This window comes from Natator depressus, chromosome 3 (genome assembly GCF_965152275.1).
Source record: "Natator depressus isolate rNatDep1 chromosome 3, rNatDep2.hap1, whole genome shotgun sequence".
Taxonomy (NCBI): Eukaryota; Metazoa; Chordata; order Testudines; family Cheloniidae; genus Natator; species Natator depressus.
Window position 1 is genome coordinate 56128098 of NC_134236.1, and position 22561 is coordinate 56150658.

Below are 22561 nucleotides of genomic sequence, written 5' to 3' on the forward strand. Positions count from 1 at the left end.
TCTTTACCACACTTTGAAATGAATAATAGCTACTTTCACGGTTGGGGGCAGAAGGGGCTGCAGAACTTACTCTGGTTGCATTAGAAGTGGAGATATACAGAACGCTATATAACAAATACCAAATTTAATAAGAATGTTTCAGATAAAGTGAACTAATCTGATTAAGGTTATTAATGGTAATGTGTGTTGCAGGCTATTTTCTGTACTCCTGTTTATACAACGACTGTGAAAAGCTTTGTTGACAATAACCCTTCTATGATACGTAGAAGTTATTCTGCTATGTAAATATAAAATTACATACTGTATCATCTTATTAAAATTACATATTATATTTCCATCTATTTTATTTTATTTTTTTGTGGTCAGGCAGCATACTTTGAAAACAACCCAGTTATACTTTAGGAAAAATTGTATTACTCTGCTGTTGTAAAACAATAAACTCCACCTTCCCAGCAACAAGAAACCACTTTTAAGAGACTGTGATTCTGTAAGTAGGACATTTTGGAAGCACTGGTTGGCAAAAGGTATTGTGGTTTGGTTTTCATTTAATAATGGTTGTCTTGTTTCATTGTTTCTTGTTACAGACAGATTTTGAAAAAGATGTGGACATTGCTTGTCGGTCAGGTAAGGATACCAGAACAGTATGTAGTCAATCCAAAAAAAAAAAAAAAAAAATGAAGAAGATTTGTACTAGTGTCACTGTGAAGTAAAAGGAAGAAACAGAAAAAGTATGAGGTTTTACCTGGTTACAGAAAAATATCTTTTCTATTTTCTTTCATTGTCAGAAAACATGGATAAATGTAGTTCAGTATCAAAGAAAATTGTGTAAGAGTCTCTTAACAGAATTCAAGTAGTTGATAAGTGTCCCACAAGAATTTTTGTATCTTAGAAAACAAGTGGATTTGGCAATAAAATCAACTTCACACATACAAGAATTTTCTTCACCCCAGTAAACATGCAAATTTGAAATAGTCATACAGCTAGCAAAGCACATTTTTGGTTAGATATAGGGCATTTGAAAATATGCATATAATATATAGTAGCGAAAACAATGAGGGGCTGACTTTTCTCTGGATCTAACTAACTAAAGTTTACTGTAGTTTAAGCAGCACAGGAATAAAAAAATAAAAATATATTTTAATTTCACATTATAGGTACACATTTTTATTCTGTTTCAGTACTCTGTACTTTATTGGCGCCATTGCTGTCTGCTTCTGCTACTTAAAAATACTTGAATTCAGCAACTTACTCAGCCAACGTAGTTTAAATAAAACACGATGAAAAATTAAAGGTCTTTATAACCCATTGGGAATTTTAAGATTTAGAGTCTCTCCATGCATTTTGTCACAATAGAGTAATAGTCCTTCCTTATTAACTAATGTTCATTACTGCTGATGTATTTTGAAAGAGGTAAGGCAATGGAATTTAAAAACAAATACATTCCTCCTACCTTCCTAATGGAAGGATAAGTTCAGACTTAATCCATGAAGCTGCACACTTTATCAGCTTTGTAGTACAGAAAGTCATGTCAAGGACACACTTAAAGAAAGATACTTTTAATGCACACATGAGTGGACTTCACCATGTAAAATTAAGTGATTTAAATTCAATTTCGTATAATGAAATATTTAGTAAAAGGTGACTGGGTGAGTTGGCATGACATGTGTGGTTAGAAACAATCTAATAACCACTTGCATTTCCTAAAATAAGTTTTTACTTTTTTTTTTTTCCTTTTTTGCTAAGTAATGTTATTGGGTAGTTGAAATGCCCCAATTTCTCACTTACATTTCCTTGCTTTAGGCAAATAATTCTTGAAAAATTAGAGACAATCATGTATGATTTAACACAGGGGGCTGCGTTGGTGAGCTGACTACTACTTTGTATCAGTGTACTGATACACACTGTAATATTAGAACCACCATGAACTTCAGGACACAGGAAAGGGAGTAAATGCATTTATGGGTATTTCTGTACTTCTTATTGTCTAACTCACAAAATCTTAATTTTGCTGCACATGCTAGCACTATTGTGTTAGCTGGAGATACCTTCACTGAAAGTGGTGAATGACTATTTTATTAGCCATGCTGATATAAATCGATAGACTCTTCAAGTGCACCAAAACATAAATAGGCTTCTTTGCCTAGTTTGATCATATGCTGCATGTATTCAGAGATGAATTTAATACAAGGGAGTTACAAAATTCAGCAGAAAAGAACATTTAGGAGTAAAGTCGGGGAAGACATGTACACAGTTAAGGAGATCATTAGGATGGATTGACGAAAAGATCTAGCCACACAATCTGTCTGATGTTTTCCAAGAGGTTACACAGAGTTGATAAGGGTTGTGCAGATGTCAGAGTGTACTCGGGGTTTTTGAAAGCCCTTAATCAAGTTCCACATGGCAGGTTTCTGCTTAAGCTGTAGGTCACCTAAGACCTATCACAGAATGTAGACATAGATAAAGGTCTGTTTTTAATTTGTATAAATGATCTAGGCTTAGGTAGAGATCCAGGTCAGTTATACAATGTAGATTAAAAGAAACTGATTAAATAAAAGCTCATTCAAACTAACGATTATGAAATAAAACAAAGTTATTAAATGGATAGAAAAAGATATAAGGAAATACACTAGTGAAAGGAACATCGGTAAACAAACCCATGACAATGTAAAATAAGCAGCAGCAAACAACTCCTTGTTATGAGAATCCTGTTCTGTAATTCACAGCTCTACACAAGGATATTGGACCATGCAGAGCAGCTACAATAACAGGAACACTTTCTAGAATTTCACTAAATGACGACGAAGAAGAGAAAGGAGCAAACCCTGAAGGTATGAGCTATTCAACATTGCCCGGAAGCATCATTTCCAAAGTCATCATTCAGCAGCCCACAGGCCTCCACATGCCTATGAGCATGAGTGAGCTGGCCAATCAGTGTTTGAAAAAAGACAACAGTGAGTTGCGGCGGACTGTGTATTTATGCACTGATGATAACTTGAGAGGTGCAGACATGGACATAGTCAATCCTCAAGAACGGATGATGGAAAGTGACTATATTGTCATGCCCAGAGGTTCAGTAAACACCCAGCAATCATTGAAAGATGAGAGCAAATTGAATATAGGCATGGATACCTTGCCTCATGAAAGGCTGTTGCACTATAAAGTTAATCCGGAATTCAACATGAATCCCTCTGTAATGGACCAATTCAATATCAATTTAGATCAGCATCTTCCCACCCAGGAACATATGCAGAATTTGGCCTTTGAGCCCCGCACAGCAGTAAAGAACTTCATAGCCTCCGAGTTGGATGACAGTGCAGGATTAGCAAGAAGCGAAACTGGATCCACAATATCAATGAGTTCTTTAGAGGTCAGTGATGCTTAAGCAAATTACATGTTCTGTTGTTCTAATTATATGGCAACATAATAAGTCATGGCTCCTTGACTACAGCCAGTGTTTATGTTTGAGGGGTGCAGCTAATGTCTTAATTAAGATTAAATTATGTTTGGAATCATGCTTTGCTTATTCTATTCCCATAAAACAATACTGACAATGTTTAGAATTGGAATAAAAATCAAAGTAAAGTTTTAGAGCCTTAAGGATGGGATGATACAATCTTGGAGCTTCAAAATTCCACCTGCCTTGCCACGAATTTCCTTACCTGCAGGATGGATTCTATTAAATAACTCTGAGTTCCAGTGAAAAAAAAAACCCATTCCTACAGGATAACATTATAATCACTGAACTTACTTGCATCCTCAAACAATATTCATTATTTATTTACCTCATTAAATGTGCATAATTCTTTACCAGCAGTTAAGGAGAATGGGCTTGATTCTACGCTCGTGTAAATCAGAGTAACTCTCCTAAGTAGCACTGCATGAAGTGACTAATTTTCATGTTTGTGCCGACATGTGTAGAATTTGCATGTGCAGCAGGTGCAGGTACATTTCTTGCACACTTAGCTCAGATGTCATTCTGACTATAAAATTGTTCTGGAAATCATTACTGGAATCTGTCTCTAGGATTTAAACATTAGAGAAAATTGCATGTGAAAACCATTTGCTTATTTATTTAATACCTAAGGATCAAATACTTCAGTTCTTAAAAAGTCTTCACTTATGCAAACCAATATCAGTGAGGTCAGTAGGAGTTTAAATGAGTGTATTGACTGGAGAATTTGGGCTGGAGATCAGAATTTTGTTTCTATCATCAGGAGCTTTGAAAACAAAATACTTCCCTCCTTATGTTGTGTTCATAATATCCACAACTCTTGCATGAGAAACACAGATTAATTAAATATATTCAAAAGAAAGAAGATGAATTTGGGGCTTGGACGGTAAGTTGCATTAACATGTAAATGTATAGGTAATCTTGGGACACATTTTCAAATGGACTTCTTAAAACTGCATTTTGCACACACATCCAGTTGCATGCATACATCAGTTAGTTAGACATGAAGTTACCCGATATGCATGCACAATTCCAGCTTTGGTGGGCCCAGTTCCTGACACCACATTTGAAAATATCCCTTGAAGTCTATGAGAATGTTGGCTTGCATCTTTAGAATCCAAAATGTTTATTTCATTTATAAAAGCTTTTCACTTCACTTGTAAGATTTGTTACTGACCCTGGGTCTGATTTACCACTCTGTTACACCAGTTTTATGCTTCTGTAACTACACTGAAATCAAGAGTGATGATTAGGGTCATTATAATATATGTATTCTCTCTTACTAGAGCAACCACACAGGATCATTCTGATACATATTTGCAACTTTGTACAAAGTTGCATTTGCAGTTCAGAGTTCTATATGTGAAAGGAGTTCATGGCCCCTAGCAGGTACCAAGCCAACTGAAAAAAATGTGCATATTTATGTGTGTGTGTGTGTGTGCACTGCACACGCACACACATGCAGCATGTATGGAGTATTAGTAGAGGCAGATTCCTACAAATGCCATTGCTTAGACTTGATGAGATTGTTGAATCTTTACTCATGTAAATACAAATTAAAGTAGAGATTGGGGGGAGGTCCTTCCTCAAAAATTTTGAAATATCTAGTGCTGCTTCCTCCATTTTAGAAGACTGTAAGACATTTCAAAAGATAGATTCAATGCAAAACTTTGTATCAGGTATTATTGATGCATCTTTCCCTTCAGAGGGGAGAGGCAAAATCTTTCTTTCCTTTCTCTTAGAGAAAGCGTGCAAATCGATGATAGCTAACTGAGGAGCCCTTCTTCTCCCATCAGGACCTATTGCTTCTCTTCTCCATCCATAGGAAAATCTGGGAGCCCCAGAAGCTTCTTTGCCAGGCATCAGGCTCCTCCTAAGGCTCTCACATCAGGTTCCCCTATCACTAGCAAGAGAGGAGGGGGATGCCCTAAGTCAGAAAGAGAAGGAGGAGCTCTTCTTCTACATTCAGTGTAGGACAGGGAGTTATGTTCCCCTGCACACCTCCATAATTTAATCCTCGGCATCATGATACTTGCGCTGTAATTACTCTGCAAATGTGTAAGTTTTTACCATGTCATTCTATAGTAGTCAACATTTAACATGTAAGTGAAGTGCACCTGGGTGATTTCTGATGTGTTAATTCTAAAATTTTAAAATTTAAGGTCAGTATTTATTGAGCACATAATAAAGGGAAGAAAGTTTATAAAGCAATTAGGGAAATGGTATAACTGGGAAATTATTTAGATATCATAGACCCCATTTTCAGAGGGACTCAAACCAACTTCTGATTTTGTGGGTGAAGTTTTTCACCTCCTGATACTTACACCCATCAAGAATTATGGGTGTAATTGGTACCAGCTGAACATTGTGTCCCAAAACAGCTAGTCTGTATACCTAGTTGATATTATTTGTTCTCTCAATTTATTGTGGGCACAAGTACTTGTGGGTATAAAACTGAACCTGCAGAAGTAGGGGACATGTCTGAAAATTTAGGCCTTTAGCTTTAAGTGCTGTCACAAAACAAAACAAAAACAATTCACTTGAAACTCATTTCCATTTTATTTCTGAAAAATCAGAATCTCATACTTCCATTGACCAAGTCTCTTACATCATACATGCACACATGTCCTCACATAAAATATTCATCACACTTGGAAAATTGAGGTTTTTTGTGCTAACGCTCTTACAAAGTCTGCTAAATTCCTGATTTTCCTCTATTTATAAATCTCAGAAATGTTCCACAATTACATCAGTGGGCATCTGCTTTATCCATTAGAAAAATTCACTTCAAAAACTGCTTTTATATGATATTAAGGTTATGAGACCTGTATCATAAAATCCTAACCAGTTCAAAGTTAAGGCTGAGATGTGAGGTTATTAGTATACTCTCTCATACCTGGGCATTGCATTGTATGATGCCTGGAGATGACAGTTTTAGGAGATAGCTGAAATATTCAGGCATGCTGGAATTTCCTAGCTTTTGCCTCTGTGTGTCACAGACCTATTTCAGTTTTTGTATGTTAGTATTTTTTTCATATGCTTTATTGTATCAAGAAGATCTGCTTCTCTAGTTAGATAGTTCTTTGAAGGTGACATATTTATGTACAAATATTACTCAGGCACACACATACATGTATGAGTTTGCAGACTACCAAGGTGCAATCTAGTGAGATTTTACTCTGTACGCTCCATACAGTATTGGTGTTATTATAGACACAAGCGGGCATACTAGTACGCCATGGTGGTTCTTATAGGGAATAATTTAACATCTTGCTTATCTCCTGCACCTTCTTCATATGCGTGGATTAAAGTTGGCAATATTATCTTGGTATTAAAGTGGCTTTCAATGTGCTTCTTCAGTTCAGAGTGTTTTGGTTTTAATGAAGAAAGCACTCTGAATGTCCTCTTTTGGCATGGTTTTTGTTTTGAAAGTGCACACTCACATTGCTGTGCTCATTAAAACTAAATTACTTTGAAGTGAGGCAGTGCACTCCCATCCACTTTGACACAATGGGGACAGTGGGGGGGGGTTGGAAGTCTAAATGCAGAGGAAGAAGCAGATCTATGCAAGGGGCAGAGCACCTGCTCCCCAAAAATGCAGGGAGAACTGGCACGAGCATCTTAGTGGAGCAGGAGTGGCTGGTTCTTTTAGAGGAATACAGAGAAGGAAAGAACACTGTACCTAATTTGTTTCAAATGAAAAGGGGGGAAAGGGATATTTAGAAAGAAAAAGACCAAAAAGGAAAAAGGAGAGTAAGAGTGGTAAAAAAAATGAAGGTAGAACATGCAGGAAATTGTATTAACAAGGAAAAAGAGAGACTGTGCTCTGGTAGGCAGGAAGATGACAAAAGGATAAACAGTCAAAGAAAAGGAACAACTCTAATTTAAAAGAGAATGTGGCAGACAAGGAAGAAACTGTTGTATTCTCTTTTCAATATTCTTCTCTAAACAAGAGGACCTACTGTGGTGCTTTGGCACATAAATGACTGGAATTCAGTTCCCAATCTCTCATTCCCCTGTATTCATTTTTCAGGTCCCAGTCCCTCATTCTCCAGTTTGAGATTTCTATGGAGACAGGCACACTGCCATAAGTGGGAAGCACTTGGTTGTATCACTAAAATATCCCTTCTGACACATTAATGAGAGGAAAATATGAGAGAACTGAAAAGATAGTGAAGGAGTTAACAACATAAAGAAAGGGGAAAATAATAAATGGAAAGGCATAAGAGAAGACACAGGAAAGGCAAAGTCAGAGACACCAGAAAGGGAGAGCAGAGTTCAGGGGAGGCTTAAAATGAAAGGGGCAGAAACAGAACACTGAAATCAAAATTTAAAGAACAAGGTTAAAAACATGTGTGATAACACGAGAGGAGAGAAAGAGATAGAAGAAATACATCAACAAAACAGTATTTCTTGTCAAGCAGAGACTCAGACAACAGGCAGTTTAGAAGCAATAAGCTAGTCTCAAGTCCTTTTGACCTATGATATGAGAACCGAAGCAATAATTGGGAATAGAGTGAAAAGAGCATCATGGGAGTTTCTGCTTTAAAATGCACCCAGATTGTATCAGTTTTTCAGGGCCCTCCTCCCCCTTACACAGATTTATCTTTCTTTCCTCCTTCCATTCTCAATCATCTGCCAAAGCGTGCTGCTTGCCAGTTCTGTGACTCTCAGCCTTAATGAAAGCCTAAGCCTATTATAGCTCCTGCTTTATTTGATTTGTTGGATGGATCTTGAGTTCCTCCAGTTCCAAAACTGCCACTACATCATTTTATATAACCTTTATAAAGGTGGAAGTTGAACCAGGCAATGAGAGGGCAGTAATTGAAGGTGTATTGAACTGGAATTCTAGTCAACACCCTGGAGAATAACATGTATTTGAGACAGTCGTTTTACATGTACCTATTTTAGCTGCATGTGATATTTAAGAAAAATACATATTTTCAGTCATTGACGAAATTAAGAAATGCCTATACCTCCCCTAAAAGAGCGTAGCAGCTCCAAAACAGGTGTTTATAGACTATTGAGTAAATGTATATGTAGGAGTTGTTATAAAAAAAGGAGACTTATGCCCAGTAGATCAAAATAGCTGTGAACTGAGGCCTTTGTGGGTGTTGCAAGTGTATTGTGTGCTAAAATTGCTAGGAGACGTTCAGCACTCAAAAATTCCCACACTTATGTGGTTATGCACTTTTTTCACACAAAATTACTGCCTTATGACTCACCTGTATTAAAGGTCAATAGCCTGTACAACTTTGTATTTGAAGCTAAGCTGTTTTTTTTTCACTAACATGAACACAAATGGGCATTTTAAAAAATCACAACTTCTATTCATGCTGCACTTTTATATCTCCAAAATACCAAAAGAGATTTTTCTTTAATTTTGTAGGGGGAAAAAGTCCTCCCTGGGGCTAAAATGTTGTATGTCACGTTTAATCTCAGAGTGAATTATCAGCTGATGATAATAAGGATTTATATTAATGGAAACATGGAGATAGCCTTCACTATTATATCCCTGGTTTCAATTATACTTTGCACTGCATAATATATCTTCAGGAGTTTATGTAATTAGTCAGCTAGCAGTATAATGCAAACTAGAATAAGGAGCAAACCGGGAATTCATCTTTTTACACAGATGGAGAGGGATGATATCAGTCATTTAGTGGGAGCAGCTCCTTCCTGGTGCCAGCGGAGTAGTGCATGTTGGTGCATGGAAATTATCTTTCAGCGCTGTTCTATTTTTTCCACCAATGAACAGAGTTCAAAGTTATTCTGGAATTATTCAGAGAAGCTATACACAATTAGTACAAAACACAACTGATTTAAAATGAATTGCTGCTGCAGACTTCCTTTCCACAGAATTTTACTTTGGTTTTAATATAAGGGCTTTTTCCTGCGATATGGGTTTTATCTCTGAAATCAGACAGTCATAGAAATTAGAGATAGAAAAGACTCACCAGATCACCTCCTGTCAATGCAGGAATATTTTCTACAGAATATTCCTCCAACACATTGCCCGACCTAATGTTCAATTACTTAACTGATGGGCATCCCACTGCTTCCTTTAGGAGATCATTCCCTGTTCAAATGAACTTCACTACTGGGAATGCTTTCTTGATAACCAGTCTAAAATTGCCTTAATTTCATCCCATTATTCCTGAATTATAACTTCTCAGACATGTTCTTCCCCAAGTAGCCTCTTTCATTATTTGGTATTTATACCCAAATACTTGTAAACTGTGATTATGTATTCCAACTCCACCACCACTGTTTAACCCAGGTACATAAACTTTTTTACCCTTTCCTTTTAAAGCACTTTTGCTAGCCTCTGAATGATTTTTGTTGTCCTTTTCTGAATTGTTTCCAATGTATTGACATCTTTCTATTACTGACAGGCCCAGAACTTTATGCAATAGTCTAGTGCAATATCACCAGAGTTGCATAGAGAGCAACTTACACCTACTTGGGCTGGTATATGCAGCCTTGACTTTTTTTGATGGCATATTGAATTGCAAATTGATACCCAGCTCATTGTTTGCTATCACCCTGGGCTTTTTTCCTCATTACTGTTTCCCAGCTCTTTTCCTGCCATTGAATAGCTACATGCCTTTGTGTTCAATATTTTAGATTGAATCTGATTTTGTAATTTTTGCACCTCTCTAGGACTTTGTTTTTACTTCTCCATCCTCACTGATATTTGCAATATGTTTGAATTTATATTATCTACATATTTTGCTTCATGTGAAGGTTACCTATTCTTCCAAATCATTAATAAAAGATACTACATAAAGCTGAGGCTAACACTGATCCTGGAAAACCCCTCTGGCTCTCATTGTAAGGTTTATGCTGATTAAACTGATACTCGGTTTTTACTGGTGGATACATGCAACTACACTAAGAAGAGACCCACCATGGACCACCTTCATCAAGCTATGCATTCACTGGCTACCAGAGATTTTTTTTCCTTAGCCCCATCTCATTAGGCTTTCAACTTCCATTAATTTAATTTGTTGAATGAGCCAGGTGGTTGCTTAGATCTATAGGACCATGAAGGGGCATATACAAGCCCCTCTTGCCTAGCCCTGAGATACCACCCTGGAAAATCATCCTTTTAGTTGATTTAAGAAAGAAACTATTTTTGAGGTTGTCAGATTACCTATGGAACCTAAACATGCAAGTAGGCTTGAGGTGGATGGGCAGCTTGTGTTGGTTTTACTGTATCACATCATATAGGGACCAGAGAAAATGGAAGTGGAAATGGTGGCATTCAGAAATAAAAGCTTCTGAAATAGCACATTAGGGAAAGATCCAATTTCCTTAAGTCAATGTAAAGACTCCTGGTCACTCCAATGTAAATTGGATCAGGCCCTTAAACATATTTGCCAGCTCCAAAATAACCTTAAAATTGTTCGGTGTTGCCAGTGTGATAGCTAATAGGACCTGACCCTCTACCTATTGATGTCACTGGCAGAACTCCAATGGACTTCAACTCAAAGCACAACTCTATTGCTCCTCTGACCTGTGACAGCAGATCATGTCTTTAATGACTTTAGGGGATCACCATGTGCAGCCCTGAAAAATATAAAGTAAAAGCACAAAACAAATATTACTTAATGTACAGTTAAAAATAAATGTCCTCATTCTGGTTCCGTTCTGGTTGTACTCCAGAAGAATTTTGTTTGACATACGTGTACAAAATGGCCTACTGAGTCACAATGCCAAGGAGATGTGATGTAAAAGCAGAATTGCAACTGTGACATCTATCCAATCAGATTGCAGTAAAGTATGGTGCAGTGTTTTGCTCACATTTAAAGTGAACAGTAGAGTTATGTGGGGGCTTAAACCTAATCACCCATCTCTGCTTATAGGTAATGCCAGAGTACCTGTGCTGCCCATGAGCAGACTTGCAGGCAAAATGGGTTTTAAATATTCCATTTTTCTAAATCACGCTTTCTTGCAAATCAGGTCTCTAAACTATATTTTATTTAGCATCTTCATTCATGCATTTCAGTAAAACCAGGTTTATTACTGAATTGAGTCTTGAAACTAGTCTAGGGACAAGTACTCTAAAGTTTATCTCATGAATGAGCCTTTTTCCTTTTGTGACCACACAGCCAAACATAACACTAAATATTCTGAGTGTTCGCAAGCCCTGTTTGTGTTTTGGGGATAAATAAATCTCTTGAGGTATAGTTCATTTTAGAGTGATCAGAGTCTCTCTGTTTTTTTTACCACTGTTGTTTTGGGTTGTTGTTCGGGGTTTTTTTAGTTTTGTTTTGTTATTGGTGCTGTGACACATTTTTTTCCAAGTAGTCTTTAAATATCCTGGTTAATGTGGGAGGCAAAGTTGAGCTTTTCTAGACAGTGAATCTTTCAAGTATTCTAAGTCCCTTCCCGTGGGCTGATTCCTAGCTCTTCAGATCCCAGAATGTGCAGAACATTCTTACAGTGGCCTCCTTTGCATATTTACAAATCCAACCATTTGGAGCCGGTCAAAATTTTCCACCAACACAGTTTTTCAACAAAAAATGGCTTTTTTGACTAAATTAAAAAAAAATAAATAAAAAATTGGGAGGGGGAGGAGGAATCAGTTTTCATCAAAAACCCAGAAATAAAAAAAAAATCAGTTTTCAGCAACTTGAACATTTCACTTTTTAACTGGAAGTATTTAGGTTTTGGTTGCAAAAGAACAAAACATTTCAATGCAAAATTTCAACAAATCAAAAAATTCGTTTCATTCAAGTTTTTCACAATTTCTTGACCAGCTTTATTAGAAATGAGTGCATCCATGTCACCTCCATCCTCAGTCAACTCCACTGGCATCCAAATCAATTCAGAACACTGTTAAAAATTGCCCTCCTTGTTTTTAAAATGCAGTGAATTTGTTCCAGCTGACTGACCTTGTGGACCTTAGTACAAAACACACCATTGCTTAACTAGGTGATTAGGGACTGAACTGGATAGCAGGTGATCAATCTGGCTCTGCAGGGTCCTGATCTAGATCCCATTGAAGTCAATGGGAGTCTTTATGTCAACTTCAGGAGACTTTGGAACATGCCCCAGGTGAAGAAAGAAAATTTATTGTTTTGCATAGTCTCAGTCATTAAGACGTTACACTTCCTACACTCCAGAGTTGCTACCATGAAATACATAAAACTGGGAAAAGCAGGAAAAGTGTTTGGGGAGGCGAATGGGTAAGTCATGGGGAAATGGATTTACACCAGATTCTGAGCCACATTCCTTATGTTGAAGGACACAAATTACTCACATTAACTGTCATGAGGCCACACCCTTTTAACAAGAGAGCCTGTCCTGCCAGTTATTCAGAGAGCTGTACAATGGTGCCCAGATGCAGAACTGCAGTTCTTGGCTGATGCAAAACTTCAAAAACACCATATAGAAGAAAAATGAGGATCTCTGCTTGTTTTATAAGCCAGCACACATCCCTCACTCAAACACATACTAACACAAGTGCCTGGGTACATGTTACACAAGGGTACAGAGCAGGGCTAGGATATATTACTATGAATAGATTTTCTTCACGGTCGTAAGCTCCAGTCGTTATTCAAACAGCGGAATCAGGCCCTTGTCTCTGTCTATATTCTTTTTCCTTCCTTTCACCCTCCCTCCCCACAAGTAATCTAGCACTGGCCTCTTCTCTTTCAGTACACATAATCTCCCCATCCTTGGAGCAGTCTCCTTTTCCTCTGCTACTCCTGCTGGCTACTGCTGCCTTCGTCTATCCCTTTGCCACATTAGCCCTAGATATTTTATCCCTTCCCTACAACATTAAACTTCAATTTCTTCCGCTGTTATTTACTATTTACTTCTAATGCTGTATTTTTTAAAAATTCTGTGAAGCATTCTGAGTTGCATTTTGTATAAAAGATACTATACAAAATGAGATTTTGTGGTATTGTATAACAGTAAATATAACACAACTGAAGAATCATTTCTTTTACATTCAGATTCCTGGACTAATATTTGTTATAAATTTGAAACTAATTTCAAGTTGTTCTCTCCAAATGAAGTCATCATTGCAAACAAGCTGAAGCTTGTATGGAAGATATAGCCGCCATTAGCTTGATTCCTCTGTCACTAACCCCAGTGTAAATCTGGAGTAACTATATTGAAATCAATCTGGTGAGAGAGAAAAACCAAGTTCTGGGTGTCTATATGATCCCAAAGTGGTAGATTCCTTATAAATATCATTGAGATCATGGTATCCAGCTACAAACCTTACTGAATGAGGAGCCTGATTACATGCAGAACTCCCTGTGAAATGCAATTGTGTCTTATTCCATTGGGAAAACAATCTCATTTCTAACAAACTGTGCATGATGTCACAGATTAATCTTTAATTGTTAAAACAAAAAGTACATCTTTCTTAAGAAATCTTTAATACAAATATTCAAAAGGAAACAGCAATGTTCTTTAAACTAATGACTATGATTGCATGAATAGATTCCATGTTAATGTACCTATTCTTTTCTTTCCTTTTCTGATGCTTAATAGAGAAGAAAATCACGTTATTCGGACCTTGACTTTGAAGTAAGTTTAAGTTTAAGTTATTCCTGCTTATTAAAACTATATTAATATAAAGTTAATAAGAAATTTCAATTTAAGCCACATGATATAGTAGATATCGATATGATGGTTTAAATGGGTGTTGTATAATATATGATGGGAGTTTCATTAAAACTACTTTGGCGAAAGTTACTTGTAAAACATTCTAACATCGAACTACTGCATAGTACAAATGAATTATCATGGCTTCTGTTCTAAGTTCTCCACCATTTCAGTTGCATGTATTTTTTTCCTTTTTATACATCTATTAATTTCCCGGTGGTCGTAGAGGCTGATTGTCTATTTGAAAAAGTTTGTCTCTTTTGTTTGATAAGTGGTGTTGCACAGCAAGTCTGCTTCCTTCCACAAATTCTCTATGTGAGAGAGCCCAATCTCTCATTTTCTTTAGGATTCTTCTCACTTATGGGACCTACATTTTCAAAACTGATTAGTGATTTTGGGTACTTGAGTTGAAACCCTTAAAGGGGCCTGACTTTTTTCAAAGATGCTGAGCAACTGCACTCTGAAAACAGGCCCCCTAAGTGACTCAAGTTGGATGCCCAAAATTTGAGACATGCAAAATCTTTAGTCCTTGTTGGAAATGTAGGCTCTGGTTGCAAGGATTTACACGCACAAACATTTTGGTGAAGGTATTTATCTTCCTATTTATTTGTATGGTTGCTCTAAGTGACTACTCTGTGTAGTCAAAGTCTATATTCAGCAGAATAATAATGATTTATGGATTTCTGGTTTTTGCAAAAGCTGTCTTATTCATGCTTATTAATAATTTAATATAATTCATTATGTGTTTCTCCAGTGAAGCCTCTCACACTGTTTGCATAGAACCTTACATACTTAGGACCAAATTTTAATATCCACTGAGATCCACATATCGACTGTGACTTGAAAAATCATTGTCTATGTTTACATGGACAACCATAGTAGTGGATTTTTCTAGTCATGCATTGAAGCATTTCTTGGATCAGAAGTCAGAATCTGGCCTGCAGTTACTGATACAAAAACTATGGCAATTCCTTTATTATCTCATCTTGTGAATCATTCAGTATATAATACTGTCTATTCCAGAGTTTTAGGCTATCAAAGTGTGAAATTTTGAGCAATAAATTATGTGTTCAGAGAACCAAACCCAAGTGATCTGAATTATGAAAATCTTTAACATTTGAAAATCTTAAAGCACGGTATATATTGGATGCCATACTTTTTAGTGTTTCACTCAGTAATGCTCCATGCAATGAAAGAGAGTATTATTATGGACAAGTTGGTCAGGCCTCCATAGTTAACGCAATTGAGTTGTTCAGTTAGAGGAAGGAGTCTACTTCTGTATTGTGTATGAAAAATACAGTGTATACTCCCAAAAATGATAGCACTTACTGTTTGAGTACAGAATGAATATTCTCAGAATTTACAAATGAATCCATTAATTAGTGTCAGTTCAAATGTATTTAAATATGGTTCCATTAAAAATACAATTTAGTTTCAGGCCTTGTTTTCCCTGAAATGATCTTAATAACAGACTAACATAGCCTTCAAATTCCCAGATAGTTAACACTTGTTGAAATATTGTGTATAAACTAGATTTGAAGAAATTAGGTTGTAATTAAGCTGTTATTAATGATTGTGGTATCTAACTCTTATGTTTACACAGAATATAGACAGGCATGGGTCAACAGCTCAGACCACCCTTAACTGGGGGCACTGCAATATCTGAGATAACTCAACCAACCCTTTCTGACGGGTAGTGATATCCTGAGGGGAAAAAATATGAAAGGACACAAACCCCTTCTTTATCAATCAGTTTAATCTAATTTTGGACCGCAACAAAAAAAAATCATAATTTTATTGTTATTGCATGGTGTCCCTAAAGGAGTTAAGATTATGTGAGTGCCTCAAAATTGTGCGCTCCATTAGCACGTTTGAATTTCTTTGAAGTTTAACAGTAACTCTGAATTTCATAGTTCTGTACAACACTATTTTTGGGAAAATTACAAAATTCCTGCAATATTTTTTTTTACTCTTAAGCTACCTCTCAAATTTGAATCCAACTTACTATAATTTTTTTCTGAAAATACACACACACACACACACACACACACACATAAAATTAAAAGAGCATCAGTTAATGTTCTTGATACTTACATTCAAAGAAGGAAGAAGAATATGCATCAACAATCTAAGGGGGGAAAAGCAATTCTAAAAATAAATAAAAACAGCACAACAGAAATTATACAATCACAGCAATGAAAAGAATTCTGAATCACACAATTCCAGTTTGAAGGCCAGGAATTCAGTGCAGTTCTCTCTGAGAACATTCTCTATGACAACTGCTAGTAAGACATCCATCCTAGCACTCAAGGGAACATATTCCAGCTCCAGATAACTACTGACAATACTATGCACATTGTGTTCTCAAGTATCAGTTATCCTGTAATGCTTTTTCAATTGACTCACATTGTGTATATATGATACTTACATCTTTTATTGTGTTTTGTTTGCAATTGCCGCATTACCTAGATTTTTTTTTAAATACCGTATTATCTACATGCATTGTATATAAAATATCAGGAAGGGAAATGTGTCATCCTATATGTGTGTACATTACTCTGTTCAAGTGACACCAATCCTAATGGAGACCATTTGGGATTACTGCAGGATAAATAATAATAATAACAGCAATGATATTGTGCTGGTGGCTGTGGTATTATAGAAGTGCTGAACCAGATCGTTTCCCTGCTTTGAGATTTCATTATCGGTACTGGATCAGATCATGATCTCTGCTTTGCACCACTCTGAAAGCTGACCTGGATGGCCACCTGAGGATTTCCCTTGATAGGGAAATCCCATAGTGGTGGCATAACCACCCAACCTCCTTCACAGTCCTAGGTGTAAGACAGAGGGGTGAGGTAGGGTGGGGTCATGGGCCAAAAAGCTGATGCATTCTGTTAATGCCTAAAGCCTAAATGGCTTCTTCAGGGCCACTGCAGCTGACAGTAACTTAGAATAGCCCTGAGGATGCCCTAAATGGTTTTGTGGGCCAAATGTGCACCCAGGATCGGAGGGGACAAAAAGGTAGCCATGAGCCACCTTTGCCGCCCCTTGCCCCTGGGTCCTGCACTGAGAGGAGACTGGTCAGACTCAAGGAATGGGCCAACTGTGTCTTGTTTTGCCTTTGTAAACAGTTTAGCATTATGTAACAGTTAATAGTTCTTTAAAGTACTATTTACATGGGGGACTTAACACTGGCTGAAACATATGTGTTTCGTTTTATAGACAGAAAACATTACTGCCGTATATATACTTTATTTTGTTAGTCTTTACAAAGTACCTTATAATCTCTTTGAACTCTGAAATCTTCCTGCATGACCAGTCACAAGCTACGGTAGCTGTACAGCTGTCCTCTGTCTCTCTCACTCATGCACAGCCATGCAGTCCCATCATAAACTGTCACTGGTGGTACTAGCTACAGGAAGTTCTGGGGTTTGAGCACATTAATGCATCCTCTCATCCTAAAACCTCATCATTCACTACCCTATAAATAATAAAAATATCCTTCTTCATTCTTTTGGTCCTTCAGAGAGGAAAACCCCTTATTTTATGTGCCAAAGCTCCTACCCACAGGCTATTTTATCCATGCTTCACAAAAAAAAAAAAAAAATACAAGGATAGAATATAACAAATAAGTCCAGATTTTGGCTAACCCATACATTAATGCACCAGGGTGGGAGAAGGGCCAGAATCAAGTTGAGGAGCATACTGCTTGCCCCGTCTAACATGCCCACAATGATAGTTGCTCTGGCTCTGCATTCCACCAGCTCCGGCAAATCCAGAACTTTTCCCAAGGTAGTGCCATTACCACTGTAGGATCACCCCGCAGTCCTTCCCTGAAACTGGAATTATCACTGACTCCGCCAGAATTTCTCTTCAGGGCTCCCACTGAATCATACACCCGATATATAACCTCCAACATGGAACCTTATGGAGTCAAGGGCAGAATGCAGCCCATAAAGAATGTTGTGTTTGTCTTATATTTACACATAAAGTCACACAGAGCCAGTTTTATATTCTGTCTGTGTTCTTGCTGCAGTCACATATCACACTGGTTTCCACTGCAAACCAGTAGAATATTACTTTAGAAGGGACATTCACTAGGGCCTTGATACTTTTTGACATTTAAAAATATTGTTTAAAAAAAAATCCTTAGTGTTATTGGTTGTGGTGCCCTTAGCTGTGTGGCACCCTGCTTAGCCACATAGCCTGCTTTCCCCTAAAACTTTTACAGAGCTGCTCCTGTACTGAGATTTCAGTACCAGTGTATGGCTGTCAGTTCAAATAAAATTAATACGAATTGTGTCAAACAGTGTATGTCACAAAGATGTCATGGCAATTGCTTTTTCCCCCCAACGAGCTCTATAATAGACATGCCATGGGGAGAAAGGCTCTGTTACTGATGAGGACACACAGGAGAATGAAACACAGACACAGAGATGGATTTTTAAAGCAGAAGGTTACAAGTTTATTATCGTTTAACTTTAGTGGAGGCGGCACATGTCACAATAGTACTGCACATTGCAATGGACCATGCAGCAACTGAGAAAGTCACTTGTACAGTAGTCTAAACAATGAGTGTAATGGAGCTACTGTGTGACTGTAGGTAGAGCTACTAGATGGAACGTATTTATCAACACTCCCTCATTTTGTGGAATGTTACTCATTTTATTCCCAAAGCTAGCTACGTTCCACACCAGTTTGGTGTTGCCTTACTTTTATTGCTAAAAACTGTAGACATGTATTTATATCAGAAACAAACATTGATAAGCTGAAGTTAAAGAAAGTTATTTCCACTAAACGACTGAATTCCACAGGAGTTTCATTTTCCTGCATTCATAAATGTTTTGTGTCCCTCAATCTGGGTCTTTGTCACACACTGCATCCCATCTTTGCGCTTTGCTAGGTTGAGCAGTATAAGCTGGAATGGGGTATATCCCCCCTCAAGTTTGTTTGGTAGCATATAAGGCAGAGAGGTTGTGATTTACCCAGGTCACTGTCAGAGTTAGCTCTGGAACTCAGGAGTTCCTAGCTCCCAGCCCTGTGTTCAGGCCACTTCTCTCTTTCTGTAAGTGCAGTAAATGAGCAGGATTTGGGATAACACACACAGAGGCACCAAGATGAGAAGCAAAAAGAGAAAGCCTGGGAAGAGGAAGAAGGAAAATGAAGAAAACGAGAAAAATAAGCAGACGTAAAGGAAGTCAAACAGCAGCACCAAAGGAAGCGAAAAATGGGAGAACTGGGGGGGGGGGGGCAAAATTAGATAGAAATAGTAAATAAATATCTAGTAGGAAGAAAAAACTGATCCAGTCTGGGAGGGAAAGGGGGAATATTATTTTTGCACAGTAAGAGAAAAAGGGAGACAGAGAAAGGAAGAATAAAATCATAGGATTCCATGCAGAGAGAAGCAGGTACATGAGGAAGAAATGCAGCCTCTGTGCCATTCTTCTCTGTCCCCCAACCTTAGGGAAGGCCCTTCACAGGGACACCACAGTCTTTGAACAGTGCCAGCCTGGATGGGAATGGAGGAGGGGAGCCAGGTTCTCTCTTCTGGATTTCCCTCTCCCTCCCATTTTCTATGGGGAAACTAGCACAAGTTAATATATTTGAATGTTAACTTGCACTGCTTCCCCCCTTTCCAGGCCTTGGGGGATGAGTGGGGCTTCCTGGGTGGCTGTGGTTGTGAGAATCCCCAGAAGAATTGCTGCGAAAGAAGCCATGTTGTCCAGGGGAAGCATGAGCCTGTGGTGTAAAGCAGCAGGGCAGAAGAAAGGATTCCATTTATCTTTATTCTATCTTGTTCAGATTCATATACCACTCTAATCACCAGAGTACATCTTGAGGCTGTCTGAAATGCTACACAGATTTCACATGATCTGTCACTTCTGACTTGTTCCATGGTTGGTGAACTTCACCCACTCAATGGAAAAATGGGCACAAAACCAAAAGGTTGAACTCAGAATTGCTTCTTTCCTTTTGTGGTTTGTTGTCCCATAGAAGAGAAAGCAGGTCATTCACTATAGTGAATACTATAGCTATTCTACTTTTTGAAAAATAGTTAAAACTGAGAATTTTAACAAGGAATTAAAAAGTGTAACTAGAAAGAATTAAAGGTAGAGATTATAGTTTATTTATATAATGTTTACAGTGCAAATTACTTTTACACACTTAAATGTACACTGAACCAGCAAGAAGGGAATAAAGAAGGATAGCCATGAAAATATAAAGCAGTAGAAAATATCCAGTTTTCAGTTAGGTGGATTGTATTTATTTTTCTTTCAACAAAATTTTTAGAGTATTTAGCTGCCAGACTTGCACAGAAAATGATTAATTTCCACTCCCACCTGCTTCTTTTCAGGAACTATATAATGAAGTAAGTGACAAATTTGCTTTATTCATATTTGCTATTTAACAAATACTTCAGACAAATATCAAAAAGGTAGCATTCAGTACATTCCATTTCCTACCCACTATTACAAAGTTTCCAGCTGGGATCATTTATTTCACAACCATATGATATTTCCCGGTTTAGTGCCAGTTTTTTAACCTGCAAAATTTGTTTTACCTACACCATAACTTCTTATTTTAGCCAATAATAACCTTTGAAGTGGCACCTTGCCTTTTGAAATTCTGGATATATGGAACCTGCTCCCTTGTCTACCAGAGCAGTAATATCTTCAAAAAGCTCCAGCAAGTCACAAGAATAAGAACCCCTTTTTGAGTTTAGGCCAGCTATCTCTAGTTAAATAATGTTTTGCAAGGTATTTCTCATTGAATCCTGCAAAATTGTTTCCTGTTTTCTCCCCACAACTCATCTTAAGTTAATCAGTCTCTAATTGCTTGCGATATCTCATGTGCTTTTTGTGAATAATATTGCCAATTTCCAGGACTCAGATGGCTCCTTGAGCTGTCATCAAACAAATGCTTAAGTTTCAGAGTAGCTATGTTACAGATAATATAATTGTTATATAGCACGGGTAAAAATGCATGGCTAACAAGGCAGGAACATTTCACACAATTTATAAACACTAAATGGAAGATAAAATAATTAAAACACATGGCTAAAGGATAATTCAAGGCCATCTACTGACACCCTACATTGAGTAGTATTGTGCTTGATTTGGTTATCCACAGTGAGTGAGGGTGGCAGAAGCAGTCATGGAGATAATGATTATAGAAGGCTCTTGCCAGTATAGAGACGGCAATTTTGAATGGCACTTGCATGGGTCACATAAAGGGTGGGAGGCACAAGGTATACATGTGTGCTTCTCCTCCCACATAAGGTGTGTCACCGTTTGGCATGTGCAGTTCCTAAGTATGCATAAGTAAGGCTGCCAGTTTGTCATGGAGGTCATGGAAGTCATGGATTCTGTGACTTTCCAGGACTTCTGCAGCGGCCAGTGCGGCTGGCCCAGGGGCCGCCTGAGCAGGTCCGGCAGCTCGTGGGCCAGTCACACTAGCCGCTGCTGGGACAGTCTCGGGCCACCGCGCCCTCTCCCGCACCAGCAGCAGGAGTTTGGGTTTGGGAGGGGGCTTAGGGCTGGGAGTTGGGGTGTAGGAATGGGTGATGGCTCTGGATGGGGCTTGGGGGGGCTCCCTGGAAACAGCAACATCCCTCAGCTCCTAGGCGGAGCATGGTGAGGCAGCTCTGTGTCCTGTCTCCACCTGCAGGCACCGCCCCCTCAACTCCGATTACCTGTGGTTCCCAGCCAATGGGAGCTGCAGAGTTGGCGATCAGGTCAGAGGCAGCACGCAGAGATGCCTGGCCACGCCAGCTCCACCTAGAAGCTGAGGGAGGGGGATGTTGCCGCTTCCAGGAAGGTATGGAGCCAGGTGGGGAGCCTACCAGCCCCCCCAAATATCCTCCCAACTCCCTCCCAGCACCAGTGGTGGTCCCAGGTTGCGTGCGGCCACCCACCCTGCCCCTGTGGTAGCCCCGGACCACCCTCCCCTAGCACCCAGGGCGCCCCCAGGCTGCTCTCCCACACTCCAAGATTTAGTCAGGGGTATACAGTACAAGTCATGGACAGGTCATGGGCCATGAATTTTTGTTTACTGCCCGTGACCTGTCCATGACGTTTATTAAAAAGACCCGTGACTAAAATGTAGCCTTATGCATAAGTTATTCTTTTCCACATTTTTAACACAAAAACTGCTTATTTTTTCAAACGTAACTCTTGCTAGCCCAAAACTTGGAATTAACTCTCTTAATACTTCCGTAAACTACAATGAATGGGTTTACTATTGTTTGGAAAATGACCCTACTGGACATGAGTAGCATCCTTTCTGCAGCAGTTCTGTCTCCATGACAACACCCTGGCCACAGGCTCTGCTGGTGTAAATTGGTGCTGCTGCACTGAGGTCAGCAGAGTTGCACCACTTTAATACCAGCAGGGACTATGTCCCAGACCTCAGATGGATACACTGCTGGTAATTATGGATTTACACAGTTGAGCAACTCACACTATTCAAATACAAACC

At 38.3% G+C, this 22561-nt stretch overlaps 1 protein-coding gene across 6 annotated transcripts in view; it reads left to right on the forward strand.

Moving 5' to 3' along the window:
• Positions 1-22561, forward strand: part of ADGRB3 (adhesion G protein-coupled receptor B3) — a 604312-nt gene that overhangs the window by 577063 nt on the left and 4688 nt on the right. For all 6 annotated transcript variants that reach the window (XM_074947913.1, XM_074947915.1, XM_074947916.1 and 3 more), the window contains 3 exons: positions 585-624; positions 2724-3367; positions 13967-14002. In XM_074947913.1, coding sequence (XP_074804014.1) covers positions 585-624; positions 2724-3367; positions 13967-14002 — 720 coding nt within the window. The remainder of the gene's footprint in view (positions 1-584; positions 625-2723; positions 3368-13966; positions 14003-22561) is intronic.